Source organism: Larimichthys crocea, chromosome VI (assembly GCF_000972845.2).
Source record: "Larimichthys crocea isolate SSNF chromosome VI, L_crocea_2.0, whole genome shotgun sequence".
Lineage (NCBI taxonomy): Eukaryota > Metazoa > Chordata > Actinopteri > Sciaenidae > Larimichthys > Larimichthys crocea.
The window spans coordinates 4,628,377-4,644,902 of NC_040016.1; the positions used below are offsets into that span (position 1 = coordinate 4,628,377).

The 16,526-nt window shown below is 40.6% G+C and overlaps 2 protein-coding genes across 2 annotated transcripts; both read left to right on the forward strand.

Annotated features, from left to right (window-relative positions):
- Nucleotides 1-9,476: 9,476 nt before the first annotated feature.
- Nucleotides 9,477-13,070, forward strand: LOC104938919 (protein transport protein Sec61 subunit alpha-like 1). The gene is made up of 10 exons (XM_027279813.1): nt 9,477-9,530; nt 9,643-9,721; nt 9,958-10,089; nt 10,245-10,354; nt 10,718-10,871; nt 10,964-11,124; nt 11,248-11,445; nt 11,618-11,809; nt 11,899-11,975; nt 12,066-13,070. Exons 2-10 carry the CDS (start codon nt 9,661-9,663, stop codon nt 12,250-12,252), a joined length of 1,272 nt encoding a protein of 423 aa, XP_027135614.1. The 5' UTR covers nt 9,477-9,530; nt 9,643-9,660; the 3' UTR covers nt 12,253-13,070.
- Nucleotides 13,071-14,457: 1,387 nt separating this feature from the next.
- Nucleotides 14,458-16,474, forward strand: chchd4a (coiled-coil-helix-coiled-coil-helix domain containing 4a). The gene is made up of 3 exons (XM_010755392.3): nt 14,458-14,641; nt 15,021-15,119; nt 15,221-16,474. The coding sequence occupies exons 1-3, from the start codon at nt 14,620-14,622 to the stop codon at nt 15,598-15,600; spliced, it is 501 nt and encodes a 166-aa protein (XP_010753694.2). The 5' UTR covers nt 14,458-14,619; the 3' UTR covers nt 15,601-16,474.
- Nucleotides 16,475-16,526: the final 52 nt, after the last annotated feature.

Genomic DNA, 16,526 nt, shown 5'->3' on the forward strand with positions numbered 1-16,526 from the left:
ATGTTTGGAATTTTACTTCTAAAGGTCATTTTCAAATCTCAGCTTCAGTAGCACACACACACACGCCAGACCTTGCAGTAATTCTTATCTTTATTCTGAAGGTTTTTACTGGAGGGTTTGTTCATATATTTGTCACAGCCTGATTTGTATAATATTTTATTTCTAAAAACATGCTGAGTTTTAAATTATAATTAATAATAAGAATATTTAAGTAAAGAGATATCCAAATATCTAGAATAATAGAAAAATAAAAAACATTGAACACAATAGGATAAAAAATTTAACCTTATCCAATGTTCAGATTTGAGTTATTATCTGTTTATGCAAATTAATGCATTTTTAATTGGGGGATGACTCATATGCATATTTAAGCATACAGTTTCAGAAAAATGAATACAAATACATTTTTTAACATAAATAAGAGAAGTTTCATGGTGATAACAAATGTTCACCTGTAATCATCTTTGCAGATATCGTTTCCAGTCTTTAAATCTTCAATCTTTAAATTTGTTTTTATTTGGCTTGAGTATTGGGAATGATTGAAGAAAAATTGTTCTATTCTTACAATCCAGCAGCTTTCACACTGATCTCATTGGTTGACTTTGGGCACATACACTCCTTACATACTGTCTTCTCTGTCAAGCTTATTCTCTAATCCTGTGGCAGGTTAGGACAGTACACTAAAAGGTCAAACCCTTTACTGTAGCCCAGAAAAAGGTTTGGTCGTGCAGACACTTTAATCTTATGTGGGCCAGGGCAGGGTTAGGGGGCTTTATGAGCACGTCATTTTCAGACTCCAGTATTTACCATGTTTAGGTCATGCATGTGATGTTTCTGTGCTGTGTGATAGAATGATTGATAGATGAGCGGATGGTAAGATGCAGAAGATAAGCTCTCCCATCTCCATTCTACTGGGTGGAGTGGGGAGGGGGTTTGTAGCCGATGTTGCATAACAGCCTCAGGGTCAGTGGGCTGCTTTCAGCCATCAGAATGATCCCATTCTGTCATCATATTGTGTGTATGAATATTACACCACATGCATACTGCAAATTCACTGTTATCCTGTACCATAGTGTGTGCATACCATTGTATGACACGTGCATGCATGTACATCCTTGTAGTCCATTGCTTTGTGAAGACTGTCACCACAAGTAGAGCAGTTGCATAACAGTGGTTAAAATCACTATGGCAACAGCAGCCTTTGCTGGGAATGAAATAGTGTCATAGCTTTTTGGGCCACGAGAGTCACTTCCTCAGTTCAAAATATTAATATGAATCATAATCAGGTTAATTGCAAAGTAGGTTTTCACTAACAAGGGATTAACCTTGGTGTCTTGGTGCATAACAAACATAAAGTACATTTAAAAAATACCAACGGGACAAGAAGCATAAGCAGATATTATAGATATATGTACAGTATGTTATTAAAATGATCAGAAGTGTAAAGCTTATGCAGGAATGTCAGTCATTTGACATTGCATATGGAAATATTGATGCACACTTTCATTGAGTGCATTCACAGTCTCATGGCTGATCTATGTATCACATCCAAAAACAATGAATTGACTTGGCATTGCAAAAGTAATCCCATGGCAGCTGAAGTTCAAGGTCATGTGTGATGCTTAACAAGTTATTTGTTCAATTCCATCAACTCATTTCCTCCTCTCTCAGCAGTTCACTCATTATCCGCAACAGACTGAGAGTTAGCTAATAACTGAGAAGCACTTTCACTTATTACACTGTTGAAAGGCAGCTAACTATTCCACAGCTCTCCCGTCTTGCTCTTCTGCATGCAGAGAACCAAATGTGTTGTGCTTCATGGCCACTCTCCACTTTCCTCTTGGCTTGTCGTTGACTGCCTCTCAAATAGAGACATGGCACAATGTATTTTTCATTTTCTCACACTGTGAATGTTTGGATGAATCCTAATAGATGATGTATAATTTAAAGCCTAATTTCCCTTTCTCTCTATGCTTACACACACAACAATACCAAGAATGTCACACACATCATGTCTTTTTTTTTTAGGCATATTTGGTTGAGACGTTAAATGGGAGAACACAAACAATCTGTGTGGTCTGCATGATAACTGTCCAGTGCCTCCTACATGTGATCCCCGGTCTCACTGCCGTCTGAGAATTACTCCATTGTCCTGTCACACAATTTAGCGTACATGCATGTTGTGGATGCTGCCGCCTCAGGCTGTGAAAACAGAGTGGGGGTTGAAACCAGTCAGTGCTGTTGTGGCCAAGGTACATGGTGCTATTCATTTTTCGATATTCATAGAAGACGGCATCGGTCAGTCATAACAAAACCTCTTTCAATAAAACATAAAGAGTAGTGAAACCATGTTTGAATGAATGCTTGCAACTGTGATAAATTCTACCTTTAAATCTTATTTGTAAGGTTTAAATTTGGCTTCCACACGTCAAGACACCACGGGTTCCTTTGGAATTTTAAGAATTGTTAACTGAGTAGAATATGACGAGCAGTGTACTCACAGTGTTGTACGTGGTGTTTATATTTAGTAGAGCAGGGAAACTGTCACATTTTGCTGTACATTCGTGTCAAAAATAAAGACGGAAAGCAGAACAGCACAATTCATGATTTACATTCTGTTTTGACAGGTGCTAAATTGAGTTTACACAGTGGCGACAAACTCTGCACAGGCAGTTACATAAACGGATCAATAATGTAGTGAGGGAGAGATGAAAGACAGGACGTAGAAAATACACTTCTGGCTCATAAGGATTATGCAGAAAAAGGAGAAAACGTGTGTGATTAAGATGATGATGGTTGTGGGGATTAATCTCCTGACCTGCTTCAAAATCTGCATGATTTAATTAGAGTGCAGCCACCAGTAAAGTGTGTGCACCTACTCATGCAGAGCTACTTTTCAGGTCAGACATTGTAGGCAGCTGTGCTTCAGTGTAAGGAAGGTCTTCATGAGGCTGTGTGTGAGAATACTGCTTTCAGACTTTTCTTTGTGTGTCTGTACAGAGCCTGTAAAAAGCATCCATTCCACTTGGAAGTTTTTTTATTGCCTTTCAAGATAAAATCAAACAGGACTTAATGTTTTTGTTTTAACAGTAAAAGACCCTTTAACATTAAAATGAAAACAGATCTCTACAAAGTGATCTAATGCAAACATTTAAGTCTGTGAACAGTTTAAATTACTCTGAAGAGGTCTGCTTTAAATTTTAGTTTTTCCTTGATTTTTATGTTTTGGAATCAGAGTAATTCTGCCAAAGAGTAGCTGATTCTCCACTTAATCATTACCTATGCTGTTTGTTTGTGTTTTGACCCAGTGCAGCACTCCCTATTGTTTTCTTTATGAAGGAAACTGAATTGCACCCAACTTTCATTACTTCATCCTGAGCCAAAAAACACTTCCTCAGCTCATAGTCTCCCCGATGCTAAAACAAGTTTTCCTTCCTTTTCCATACACATGAGGCACGATCAAAGGTGTTTAACGAATGTATACTCATTTTGTACAAAGGGTCTATTTTTAAGTTCAGCTCTTATTTGCTGCCCTGATTAAACCACCGCTGAAGTGCTTCCTTTAATCAGGCCAACTTGTCACAACTCACAAAGACATGAGTTATAAATATGAAACAAGGTCATGCTGGCAGATCTGTGACGCTGTACTTAGAAACAGCAGCATTTAGTTTGAGCTAAATACTAATACAGGCTAAAACAGTAGCAATGCTGACATGCTGATGTCGAGCCATTGCATGTTAATAGATTTACAATGTTTTCAGGTATGATTTGTGAAACTAACATTTCAACATGATGTAACAATAATAAATAAATCCTTTAATTCATAAAATTCTCATTCTCTCACTTGAGCCCCACTCTCATGTATACATAGGCTGCAGCCTCTGCAGTTAAACCACAGGACCCACATCTAATAGGTTTTCACCACCACATAGGATCAAATCGACTGTTTATGAGAACATTATATGACAACACAGTGCACAGAGGCTCGGCCTGCTCGTCCAATCACAGAAGAAGAGCAAGGCAGAGAAATGGAGAGCCAAGATGTAATTAGACTGTTACATAACAGCGCCAGTGACACTGGTGACCAGGCGCCGAGCTTCGAGCTGGCCTGAGGCCTCTGCTGTACCCATGGCACGCAGGTCCAATCTGTCCATCTCAATTACACTGACCTCTTAATTACTATAATGAACCATCAGAGCCACAGATTGACACTGAACACGATCTTTATTCACCCATGAAGGTCAAATGAAGATAGACTTTCTGCCTTCTTGAATCAGCCCCTGGGTGTTACTCCGGCTCGCATTACCCTGCCAAGCCTCAACCGGATTAGTTGGGATTATAACGGTTTGGGTTTAGGGTTGAAAAATAAATAGATAAATACAGCGAATCCATAAAACTATTGTCAAACTGTTTGGCTGTGTCGCTTCCTAACAGATCATCTGCTGCCCACAGTCTGGTCACAGTGATAGACGGGTGCCGGACATGGTGATAAAATCATTATGAAATTCAAAAAATGCTGCCAAGGATTACAATTCAGCTCTCTATATCCTACCCACCGATGATATCTCTGTCCCCTTCCCCGACAAGCCTCTATCGTGATTGGTGGGTTTACATAAGCCCTTCATATACAGTATTTGTGTGTATGTGTGTATGTACAGTATGTGGACTTGTGTAAGCTGATGATGGGCAGGAATGTGACATGATTATCTTTGAGATACAATATGCAAACAGACACATCTATAAATGTACAGAAACTGTGCATACATAAGTAAATGCTCACTAAAAGACAATTTAATAAACAAGGCAGAACACAGATGGATTTTTGTGTTTGATGACACTAAAACACCCACTGACTAAATCTCATCTCATGCCACCATTCCCACGGGAGCACTTCACTGTTTACATTTACTCATCTCTAAAAATAAGAAAGAAAGAGTCTGACTCAAATTAGCCAACTAGCCGGGTCGACATCACTGTGTGTGTGTGTGTGTGTGTGTGTGTGTGTGTGTGTGTTCACATATTAACTTCCCACACCTCAGGCAGACTGCATGTCTGTGTCACTATGTGGAGGCATATGTGTCTGGTTATGTGTAGGTGAAAATCAGTGAGGTGTGGATTTTTTTTTATTATTCCTGAAAATGAGGGAATATATATAATGAGGCAAGACATCTGGTTAATGACATGATGTGGAGTAGTGGTGTAAGTAAATTAAGACATCAAATGATGTGTGATTTAAAAAGATGTGCTGTTGTTTTCATTGAGACAGAAGTTACTGACACAGTGGTTATTTAAATATTGTGCTGTGTGTCAGCCACTGAAGGAAACAAAGAAGTGTCATTCAGCTTCATTTTGTTTTGTATGAATTTTTGTTTGAATCCTTTTTATTTATTTTATTTTTTGTTTTTTATTTGTTAGCTCCAGATTCTTGTAGACTGATGTAGACATTTGGGGTTTTTTTTATATTTAACTAAAAGTCTTTGGTTTTCAACTGCTGGCAAACAAACCAAGTAATTTAAATGCATTTTCTTTTGTCAGATTTGACATTTTATAGACAAAATAATCAGTCAGTTAGGTGACAAAGTAACAACAGATAATTGAAAATAAAAAGCAATCACTGCAGCAGTAAAATGCCTGTCTGTTTGTATTTTTATATGCTGTTAATGAAAGGCCTAATATAACTCAGAATCATGTGAATAAAAACATTTTCAGATTCTTATTCATCATTATTATATTTGAGTCATATAACAGAACAAACTAGTCACTACAGTTTCATTTTGCCACCAATAAACCATATACATTTTCACTTGGTTCAATTAGGAATAATGACCTTGATTGTTTAATTTGGGCCATCCTTCATTTGTTTCACTCAGGTCACCTTCACAAACAATCACACATGATAATATACAGTATTTTCTCCCAGCAGTACAATAATGATGTACAATAATAATGCATGATTGTGATGATTAAGAAGGTCAATATAAGGTGACTTTACTGAGAGTTAACTGAAGAGGAAACCTTAACTTGAATTAAATGCTGATTCCTGTGCTCTGGGTAGGTGATCCAGGATAGGTTTATCTTTGAGCACCTGAGCTTGAGGGAAAACCTGTCCTCTTGCTTTTGGTTTGGTCTTTATGCAAATGTAGAATGTAAATTGTTTAATCCTGGGTCTATTTCCATGGGCCAGGCTGACACATTGTTGAGTAACTAAAGGCTGCAGACAGACACAATGTCCTCCATGCACAGGAACAGTGAAGGGGAAACATAACTAAATTACCAAAAATATTAATTACGGTTTATTTAAAATGGATATTTCTTCCTTCTTCTTAATAAAAATCATGGCTGTGTATTGCTGCAGACTATTTTACATTTTCTGATTGCACATGGCGTGTTATATTTTTAGATCATTAAAGCATTGCAGATCAAACAATTTATATTGCTCAGTTTTCATCAAAACGTGAGTCATTCAGAAACAAATCTAACCCTCCACCTAATAATAACTTCGGTCGAGCATACAGGGTAAATTATACAGAAGATCTTGAATATAAGCAGCTATTCAAATCTCTGTGAAAGGCAGTGACTGGAGGGGGCTTGTGTGGTATTTGCTTGTCCTCACCTCTGTGCTAGCTCACAGCTCTGTGGTGATTATGTAACCACATGAACAAATATCTCTTTATCTGAGGGCAGATGAGCAGTTCCAAACCATCTTCCATTACCTGTGTGTGTGTGTGTGTGTGTGTGTGTGTGTGTGTGTGTGTGTGTGTGTGTGTGTGTGTGTGTGTGTGTGTGTGTGTGTGTGTGAGATGTGTGCTGACAAACATACAGATCAAGTGATGATGATGATAGTGGATCCAGAGAGTTTAGACCGATCAGATGTATTGTACAGATGGCTGAAAGCTCCAATCACCATCACGCTATTGTTTGATTATTATGGGTCAGTGGCTAAGTGTGCCACCAGCATAGTGCTGAGCAGCATTCAATACTACAATCACTGATCCAGAATCTGTTCTCATCTCTTCGCATTACACACAAACACTCTAATTCAGCCTCTTCTCCCTGTAACTATGTCAGATATGAAAAGATTTTTTGTTTTTCTTTCTTTTCATCTGCTGGAACATCAACACCACACACAAGCATGGATGACTGCCATCTTTGGAACAACACTGAACTCTAGTGGTGAGATGATGCCATGAGGAAAAAAACTGAGATTGCTTCATGTATAATTCTATTAAAACTAAATGACCAAATCTGATCAAGTAAGAAAACTAAATTATAACATGTTTCACAACACAACGGTCACCAAACTGTTGATATCCTTTCACATTAAAATCTAATGCTGTACTGTTAAACTTTTCACAGTAAATGTTTTTCATATAAACTATCAATGCCACTCTTATTCGAAGTGGTAGTAAGTGAGCTTTAATCCTGGTGCGACCCAGAAGGAAAAGGAAGCCACGTTTAGTGAACACACAGGAAAATGAATCACTCAGTCAAAATTGAGAAGTACATCCTGTGTGCTATTTTCCATACATGACACCAGACGGTGTTGGTTTGTTCAGTTCAGCTTTTCTTGCATGTGTGAGATACTACTAAAGTACAGGAAGAAGTATTATATATATATATATATATATATATATATATATATATAGCAACATTTTAAGTAGTAAACTTTCAACTATTCAATAGATGTCAAATAAATGTAGTGCAAATATTTTTGTTTCTGGGATGTCAAATAAATGTAGAAAGGCATGCTCCAAATTCTCTTAAGTACAGTACTTGCTTAAATGTACTTAGTCACATTCCTGCAGCACACTTGCACGCCTCCACTGTTAAACAGGTGACTTAGTAAACAAACATATGGACAATAGGTAAACATCGTCAGGCTGATTGTGAAGCTGCATTGTTCCACAATGTCCCCGCAGAGCCCAGAAGGGCTGAGATAAGGAGATAAGGCTGCTCCTGGGAATATTATCACTAAAACCACATGCATAATGAGATTACAGGCTATGTCTTGATCAAATCATCTGGTGCTAATCTAATGATGCAGAAGACTGTTGTGTCACTTTATGAATCATCATAAGTTTTAAACTCTTGTGATTTGTTCTTGACCGTTTATTATTGATCCATGTGATGTGAATACATCCATGGGTCACTCTCAGAGGGGAGGAGGAGGAGGAGTTAAACACGGAGGAGGAGGAGGTGCAGTCTGCAGTAGGGCGCCCTCTGGAGGATGGGAGTCCTCTGTGTTACATGTGGTTTAATTATAATCAATAAAAAATTAGTTTGCAGTATGCAGGCTGTGTTGATCATGTTGAATGAAGCTCATTGATAGGCAGGAGCGTGCACGGTGCAGAGTGTAGCTGATGTGCGTGCGTGTGCGTGTGTGTGTGTGTGTCTCAGAGAAGTGACGTGTGTTAGCGGCTTGTCTGGTGACGTGTCTCTACTGCTCTCTCTTTTCTTACGGAGAGGCTGGATGGAGCCACACTGACTCCACTGAGCACTCAAACTGGTACCAGTAACACGGCAGGAGTCGGCCTAAGGACACCATGGGGAGTACGTGACATGTTTCTCTTGTGTACACGTGTCGGGAATGATCTGAAATACCCGCTGCCTTTCTTTTTCTTTTTTGTTTTAAATCACGAGCATTGCTGGACTTAAAGCGCTCGTCGGCGAGCTAATTAGCTAACCTTGGTTTAGGTTAGATGGCAAGTTGTAGCTAGCTTTCAGCTGGTTTGTAAGTTTATATCATACTGAGATTTAGTGTCGCTGGGATTAAGTAACGTCACTGAACGTGTTTTCACAGTCAGAGGTCGTTTCTTACGTCTTGCTTGTGTTTCCAAGAGGCGTCAAAGCTTCCTGTTTTTATGCCACTCACTCGTTCAAGTGATTGAACGCAAGTTAGCATCACGCTAACCACGGTTAGCTGTGTGAAATGTCCACGCAGGATAGTTTAATGTGAAGTTGACTCAGACTGAACACGCTAACAAAGTGGCAGGACATGGTGTGGGGGGTGTCTTTTTAATCAGTTGCTGTCAAAGTCAGATTCACTGGTGGACGCAGCTGATCAACAGCGAGAGCAAATGTTAATTTAAAAGTGTCCACACACACATTGTGGTTAGCAGTACTCTTCGTGTTCATGTGTCTGTGTAATGCTGTGTGAGGTCGCTGTGCTTGTTGCTGCAGTGGCCAGCTGTTTAGCTGCCGCTTAGTGCTGAGTAGCATCAGGCTAACCTGGGCAAGAAGACCACTGGGTGCAGACAGCAGGATGTGACTGAGCTGTGTGCTCACCTGCTCCTCTCTGCTTGTTTTACAGTTAAATTTTTGGAGGTCATCAAGCCGTTTTGTGCGGTCTTGCCAGAAATCCAGAAAACAGAAGAAGTACACCTTTTGAACATTTATTGTTAAGATGTATTATTTCTGCACTGTGCATGATGAATGACGCTCTCTTCTCTTTTTTTTCTTCTCACAGATTCGTTTAGAGAAAAAGTGCCTTGGACTGCCATCACACTGTTCTCTTTCTGGTGTGCTGCCAGGTTAGTATCTGTTTGATGAGGAGTCTGCTTTTGTTTGTGACACTGTTTATAAAGTAAGGTTTTATATATATATCTATATATCTAATCTTTCCTTTCTTTTTGTCCAATTCAGATTCCTCTCTTTGGCATCATGTCATCAGACTCAGCAGATCCCTTCTACTGGATGAGAGTAATCCTGGCTTCCAACAGAGGTGCTTTGATTTGTACATGTTAATGATCACGGAGCTCCTTTGTGTTGTGCAGCTTCAGCGAGGAGAAATAATCTATTTCCAGTGTTGTTATCAGCTCTGACATAATCTCATTATCACATGTGAGAAGTCAAAGGTCAACAGTTGTAGGCCCTTGTGCACTGTTTCAGGTACTTCTGCCATTCTTGTACTAATTGATGTTTACATTGGCACTAACGCTGTTCCCTTTTTACTTCCAGGTACTCTGATGGAGCTGGGTATCTCACCCATTGTCACCTCAGGCCTGATCATGCAGCTGCTTGCTGGTGCCAAGATCATTGAGGTTGGAGATACTCCCAAGGACAGAGCCCTTTTCAATGGAGCTCAGAAATGTAGGTCTAATACTCACTGCGTTTGCTATTTTTAACTTGTCACACACCTTTTTGAAAGTGAAGACACTTCAGCTGCTTTGAAGGTGGCAAACTCAATGCACTGTTCAGTTTTCAATAAGATGAACTGCAAATCATTTTCTCTGTCTTTTCCGCAGTGTTCGGAATGATCATCACCATTGGACAGGCCATTGTATATGTTATGACTGGCATGTATGGAGACCCTTCAGAGATGGGTGCTGGGATATGCTTGCTCATCATCATCCAGGTTAATACAAACCCCCACTGTTCCTTTCTAGTTTAAACTTTGGAAATGCATTTGGAGTCAGTGCCTTGATAGAATAGTAGTAAGTAATCCCACCTGGTTTTAATGGTGTGTCATGACCAGATATTGTGTGAAGCACTTTATCTATAATTATATATTTTTTTATAGTTATGAAATAGGTTAGCTCTTGTGCAAGATATGTTTTCTTCTCTGTTTGTTTCCCTTTGATATAGACAGTAATCGCAAAATTCAAACCCTGGCTGGTTCATTGTGACTGTCGTTATGTTTTGTTGTACACAGCTGTTCTGAACAGCTGGTTGTCCGCCTGAACTGGCTCAATATAAACCTACTGTGTTGTTTCTCCAGCTGTTTGTTGCAGGTCTGATCGTCTTGCTGCTGGATGAGCTGCTCCAAAAGGGCTATGGTCTGGGTTCGGGTATCTCTCTCTTCATTGCAACCAACATCTGTGAGACAATCGTCTGGAAGGCCTTCAGCCCCACTACTGTCAACACTGGCAGAGGTATGAGTACTGGGAATGGACATATTTTAAAGCTGATTATAAATCATTATCATTATATTCCAAGAGCTAACCCCATGGCTTTCGTCGTCCAGGTACTGAGTTTGAGGGAGCCATCATTGCTCTCTTTCATCTCCTGGCCACCCGCACTGACAAGGTGCGTGCCCTGAGAGAGGCCTTCTACAGACAAAACCTCCCTAACCTAATGAACCTCATCGCCACCGTCTTCGTGTTTGCAGTAGTCATATACTTCCAGGTGAGTTGGCAACACCAACTAAATCCAGTCCAGTATCTGACCTGCTTTTGTTGCACTAAAGGTTCTGCAGGTTTTGAAACTAATGTCAGCTTACTAATTGGTACACTTTTGTTAACTTGCTAGGGCTTCAGAGTGGATCTGCCCATCAAATCAGCACGTTACCGTGGTCAGTACAACACCTACCCCATCAAACTGTTCTACACCTCCAACATCCCCATTATCCTGCAGTCCGCCCTGGTCTCCAATCTCTACGTCATTTCTCAGATGCTCTCAACGCGTTTCAGCGGCAACTTCCTAGTCAACCTCCTGGGAACCTGGTCTGTAAGTATATGATGAGTTCCTCGCCTCCTTCAGTGCATCCAGTTCAGTCTTTGCACATGTTTGAAGATTGGGAGATTGTATTACGGAGTCTTTGTTATTGTCATGAAGAGGGTTCTGTCACAGACATGCAGCATCTTACTGACAAAATCTTTTTTTGTGTGTGTTTGTTTAGGACGCAACGAGTGGTGGACCAGCTCGGGCTTACCCAGTGGGTGGTCTTTGCTACTACCTTTCTCCTCCGGAATCATTTGGTTCTGTTTTGGACGACCCGGTTCATGCTGTTATCTACATTGTCTTCATGCTCGGCTCCTGTGCCTTCTTCTCCAAGACCTGGATTGAGGTCTCAGGATCCTCCGCCAAAGATGTAAGTCTGTGTTTTTATGCGCATTTCTAACTTGCCTTATAACCGTCCCACGTGAAATTAACTTGCCTATATCACTTTGTGTGTCTCAGGTGGCAAAGCAGCTGAAAGAGCAGCAGATGGTAATGAGGGGACACAGAGAGACCTCTATGGTGCATGAACTTAACAGGTACAAAGAGCACAATTTTCCATACGCTGCAAGTATCCAACACGAAGCCTGAGACTCTTATGTATTTATAATTGACTTTCATATTCGCAGGTACATCCCCACAGCTGCTGCCTTTGGTGGCCTCTGTATAGGAGGGTTGTCTGTCATGGCTGACTTCCTGGGTGCCATCGGTTCGGGTACAGGAATCCTCTTGGCTGTCACAATCATCTACCAGTACTTCGAAATCTTTGTGAAGGAGCAGAGCGAAGTGGGCAGCATGGGAGCACTGCTCTTCTAAAAAACAACAACAAAAAAACAACCACCAACCATCTGACACACATCAGACACAAAACATCCACCCCCAGTCATTTTTTTACCACCTTTTGTTTTCCACCTACATCTCTAGCATGTCAATGCTGAGAAAACTCCCAGGGTTGCGCATAGTATTGTGTCTCTTAAGTCCTTTTACTCCAGTAGCTATTACCCATCTCTCTGCAGGCTGCCTAAGTCCACAAAGACTGTCTTATCAGCTGAAGAATGCCTAAAAGCACACGAGTGTGAGGTGCTGTCTTTGACTTACCTCAGGCTTTGTTCATTGCAGCACGGAACACGAAGACCGCGACAACATGTTAGTGCTTATTTCAAGCTGAAAGCACTGTGCCTGGACATTTTGGGGGAGTTGAAAGAAAACCATGTCATGTTCATAACAGGTAGCAATCATGCTTGAGGTTTGTAGGGGCCTATAGTAGGATGTGAAGAGTATGAATAAAAAAATATGCTTGTATCCTGATAAGGTTTCTAGTAATCTCAGACAAGCTGTTGGTGGTTTTTATTTACTTTTCATTTTGATATTTTAAATGATGGACTGTGTTTATATTCACTCTGGTCTTATGTAGGACACAGTGCTTGTCCTCTGTCTCTGGGTCCTCAAAGGAAACCGTTTGTCTGTGTCATCATACTCTTTTATTCCCAGACTGAATCCGCTACACAAAACTGCCTAGGTGGTCGGGATGAGGGTGGGTTTGATAGGGACGAAAAGGGGTTTCATTTTGGTTTTTACTTTATGTAACAAACATAATTGTGTTATTAAAAAAAAACAGGATTTTTTTTTTCCAACGTGTTTCGATTCCTATTGTCTCCTTGTGATTTGTCCTGCCGTGTTTTGTGAAGAACACAGGATACAACTTGTGCATTGAATAATAGTGTATAACACATGGTAGCATAGCAACCAAATGGTCTAAGACAAACTCAAAGCAACAAGGCTTGGACATAGTTTGTCAGTTTACTGGGGCAGTTGTTCTGACTTTATCTGGAGTCGAGAGTTCATATCCTGGCTGTGGTTTCGTTCAGTTGCTCTACTTTTCACTTCCACTAGAGGACTTTGTGTTCAAACTTGTTTCACATAGTTTAACAGAGAGTAAAGTATAAGAGAGATTTCACTGTTCATACTGCATATGCCAAAACATCACTACTAGAAACCATCTGACATTACCTTTAACGCGTAGATCAAGCGTTGATATATGGAGCTTAAACAACAAAGATGAAATGTTTAAGACCAATCAGATGTCCAGTTACCTATGACTAGACATCGTCTGATCTGAGGAGTCATCAAACTAACTATGAGGCAGTGCATTTATTTATAATAGACCTTTTTCACAGCAGCCATTTGGCTCTGTTTCAATAAATGGAAGGAGCCTTAATTAATCATTAATCATTGATAACACCTGTGTTTACCTACTCTTTTATGTGAAGATAGCTTCTGTGAAAAAGATCTATTGGGTGATCAGTAACGAGATACATACTTTTTTTTTTCTTTTCTCAACTTGTATTTCAGACTTCAGCATTTTGACCCACACTCACTCACATCTGTTAAATCTTTACATGAAGATCTGTGGTATTGTAGCCAGGGCCAGCCCTTGGCATTTAGTGGCCCTAACACACACAATAGAGATGGACAAATCATCCAACATCAAATCTCTTGCTGTATTTGAGGGCTGGCGAGTATCTACAAACATAATGCGAAAACCAAACAAACTGTTCTAAGATCCTGCAGGATCACTTTGTCCAGAAAACAAAGAAACTAGTTGCAGTTCATCTTCTGTCTATAGGACATTAATCTGTAGGTTAATGTGCGTGTGGCGTGAGAGCGCATGAAAGGGTTAATTGCGTGAACGTCGTGCAAAGCCAGGAGTGAGCAGCATCACTGCAAGTTCACAGAGGTTATCACACCACCTGTATTTCGCCCTGCACAGCAGCATGGCTGAAATGGATCACATGCCCAGGTACGAAACACACAGAAATAATAAAGAAGTCAAAATAAAGTGTATTGTACAGGCGTTTAGGTTATCTGTAACAAAAACACTGGTGGTAAGACAAACTTGAAATGGGAAACAATTGTTTTATTTTAACCTTTTGTAAATAAATGTATACATTTAAACAGATTATTGCACTAATGTTCATGTTTAATTAAAAGCTTCTTTTTTAATAATATATATTTTTTAAGAGTGACGTCATCACCGCGCGCCCCCATGTGAGCAGGTCAGAGGGCTGCTGGACGCCGGTTAGCTCGTCAAATGAACTCCCCGCAGTTGTTGAGTAACTCCTCTCACGCTGGTCATCTTTCACCACCGAGGACCAGGCTCGACGGACACAAACGCCGGCAGACATGTCGTACTGCAGACAAGAGGGTAACTCCGGTGTTTTTTCATTCATTTCCACTCCACGGCGGGTCAATGTCACCGAGCGAGCCACCATGCTAAGCTAACTTCCGTGGGTTACAGTCGGTTAGCTCCCTGGCTAGTCGCAAGGAAAGCTAAATCAATAGTAAACACGGGTGTGTAATAGAGACTTAATGCAGGGGTTTTATATCGAGTCAGAACAAACAGCTAGCCCTGATTACACTGTCAGGACTAGCGTGTTAACTCGGGTTAAAAGTCACAGTGCGCCCCCACGGGTCACTGGAGTACAGCTGTACGTGTTACTGCTGCTAATGGAAGTAAACTGTCATCATCCATGTCATCCAGGACCTGGTTTTGTACTTTCAATTCATTCTTGTTGTCATTCAAGGTAAAGACCGCATCATCTTTGTGACCAAGGAAGACCACGAGACACCCAGCAACGCTGAGCTCATTGCAGAGGACCCTGATGATCCTTATGAGGAACAGGGTTAGTCGTTTTAGTCTTTGTGTGGAGGGAAAAAAAATTAGATCTTGCCTCCATAATGACACTCTGTTAAACGTCCTCTGTCTCGTTACCTGTTTCTGTAGGTCTGATCCTGCCAAATGGAGACATCAACTGGAACTGCCCTTGCCTAGGCGGCATGGCCAGTGGACCGTGTGGCTCCCAGTTCAAAGAGGCATTTTCCTGCTTCCACTACAGCAAGGAAGAGGTGAAGGGCTCAGATTGCATTGACAACTTCCGTAACATGCAGGAGTGCATGCAAAAATACCCCGAGCTCTACCCTCAGGAGGAAGAGAAAGAGGGCTCCTCTCAAGCAGGGTCCACTTCTGGTTCTGTCTCTGCCGCCACCACGGCTGAGGGCTCTTCCTTAGCCCCTGATATTGACTCTACCCCAGCCACTTCAACACCCGAGTCCACCGTCTCATCTGACAGCACGTCACCTACAGACAACCAGCCTGCCAGCTAAGCTCAGTCATTTGTCATCCAGGCTCTTGTTCTCTGAGTGCAAGCACTGCCCAGCATAAATGACTCTCCATGAGGAGCTCTGATTGGTCTCTTTTCCTGTTCAAACCTACATACAGGGTTTACTCACATAGCTCTGACCCTCATGGGCAAGGACTTTGATGAATGCAGAGAACTGTAGTACAAAAGTATAGGCTGCTTTGTTTGCTGAGCACTCAAATCAAAAATCACGTGACTAATATGATTTAATGACAGCGGGCCAAGCTATTTGCTGTAGAGACATTAGCTGATATAAAGACTCACTTTATATGCAATAAGAATTTAATTTAATTTGCGTGTTCTCATGTCAAACAGGCGAGCTGTTTGTTAGTAATCATCATTTGTGTTCTGTTTGTCAGCTGCTCGTGAGTATCACTGATTTAATAATTACATCTGACAGAAATCGTAGGACTTTACCTCGACTTCAGCCTAACAGTTGAATCCCGTTGCTTTCCATCACTTAAAAGACCAAAACAAGAAAACAATACTGTAACTAATTTTACAGCTTCTATTCAGCAAACATTACATTGACAGTAACAGATGTTTTTAACTGTTTGGTGACATCTTGTGGAAACTATAGGGTCTCCATCTTTATCTGTTGCCATATGAACAATGGTCGTCACTTTTCTTAACTGACTCTGTATCTGGCCTAGACCAAAGTGGTTTGTCACGTTGAATTGTCGCTACATAAATGTATCTGTTGTCTTAACACTGTGCAAAGTCTCTGGTTTGATGCTGTGGTCACCGTTCAATGTTATTCAGGCCTTAAAAGACTTGATGGGTTTTTCCTCAAATCACTGTCCAACAATGTCCAGATTAAAATGATTGTCGAACAGTCAGATTAATCTTTGATTTCCTTTTTTGTACTTCTGAAGTCAAAGCATGACACCC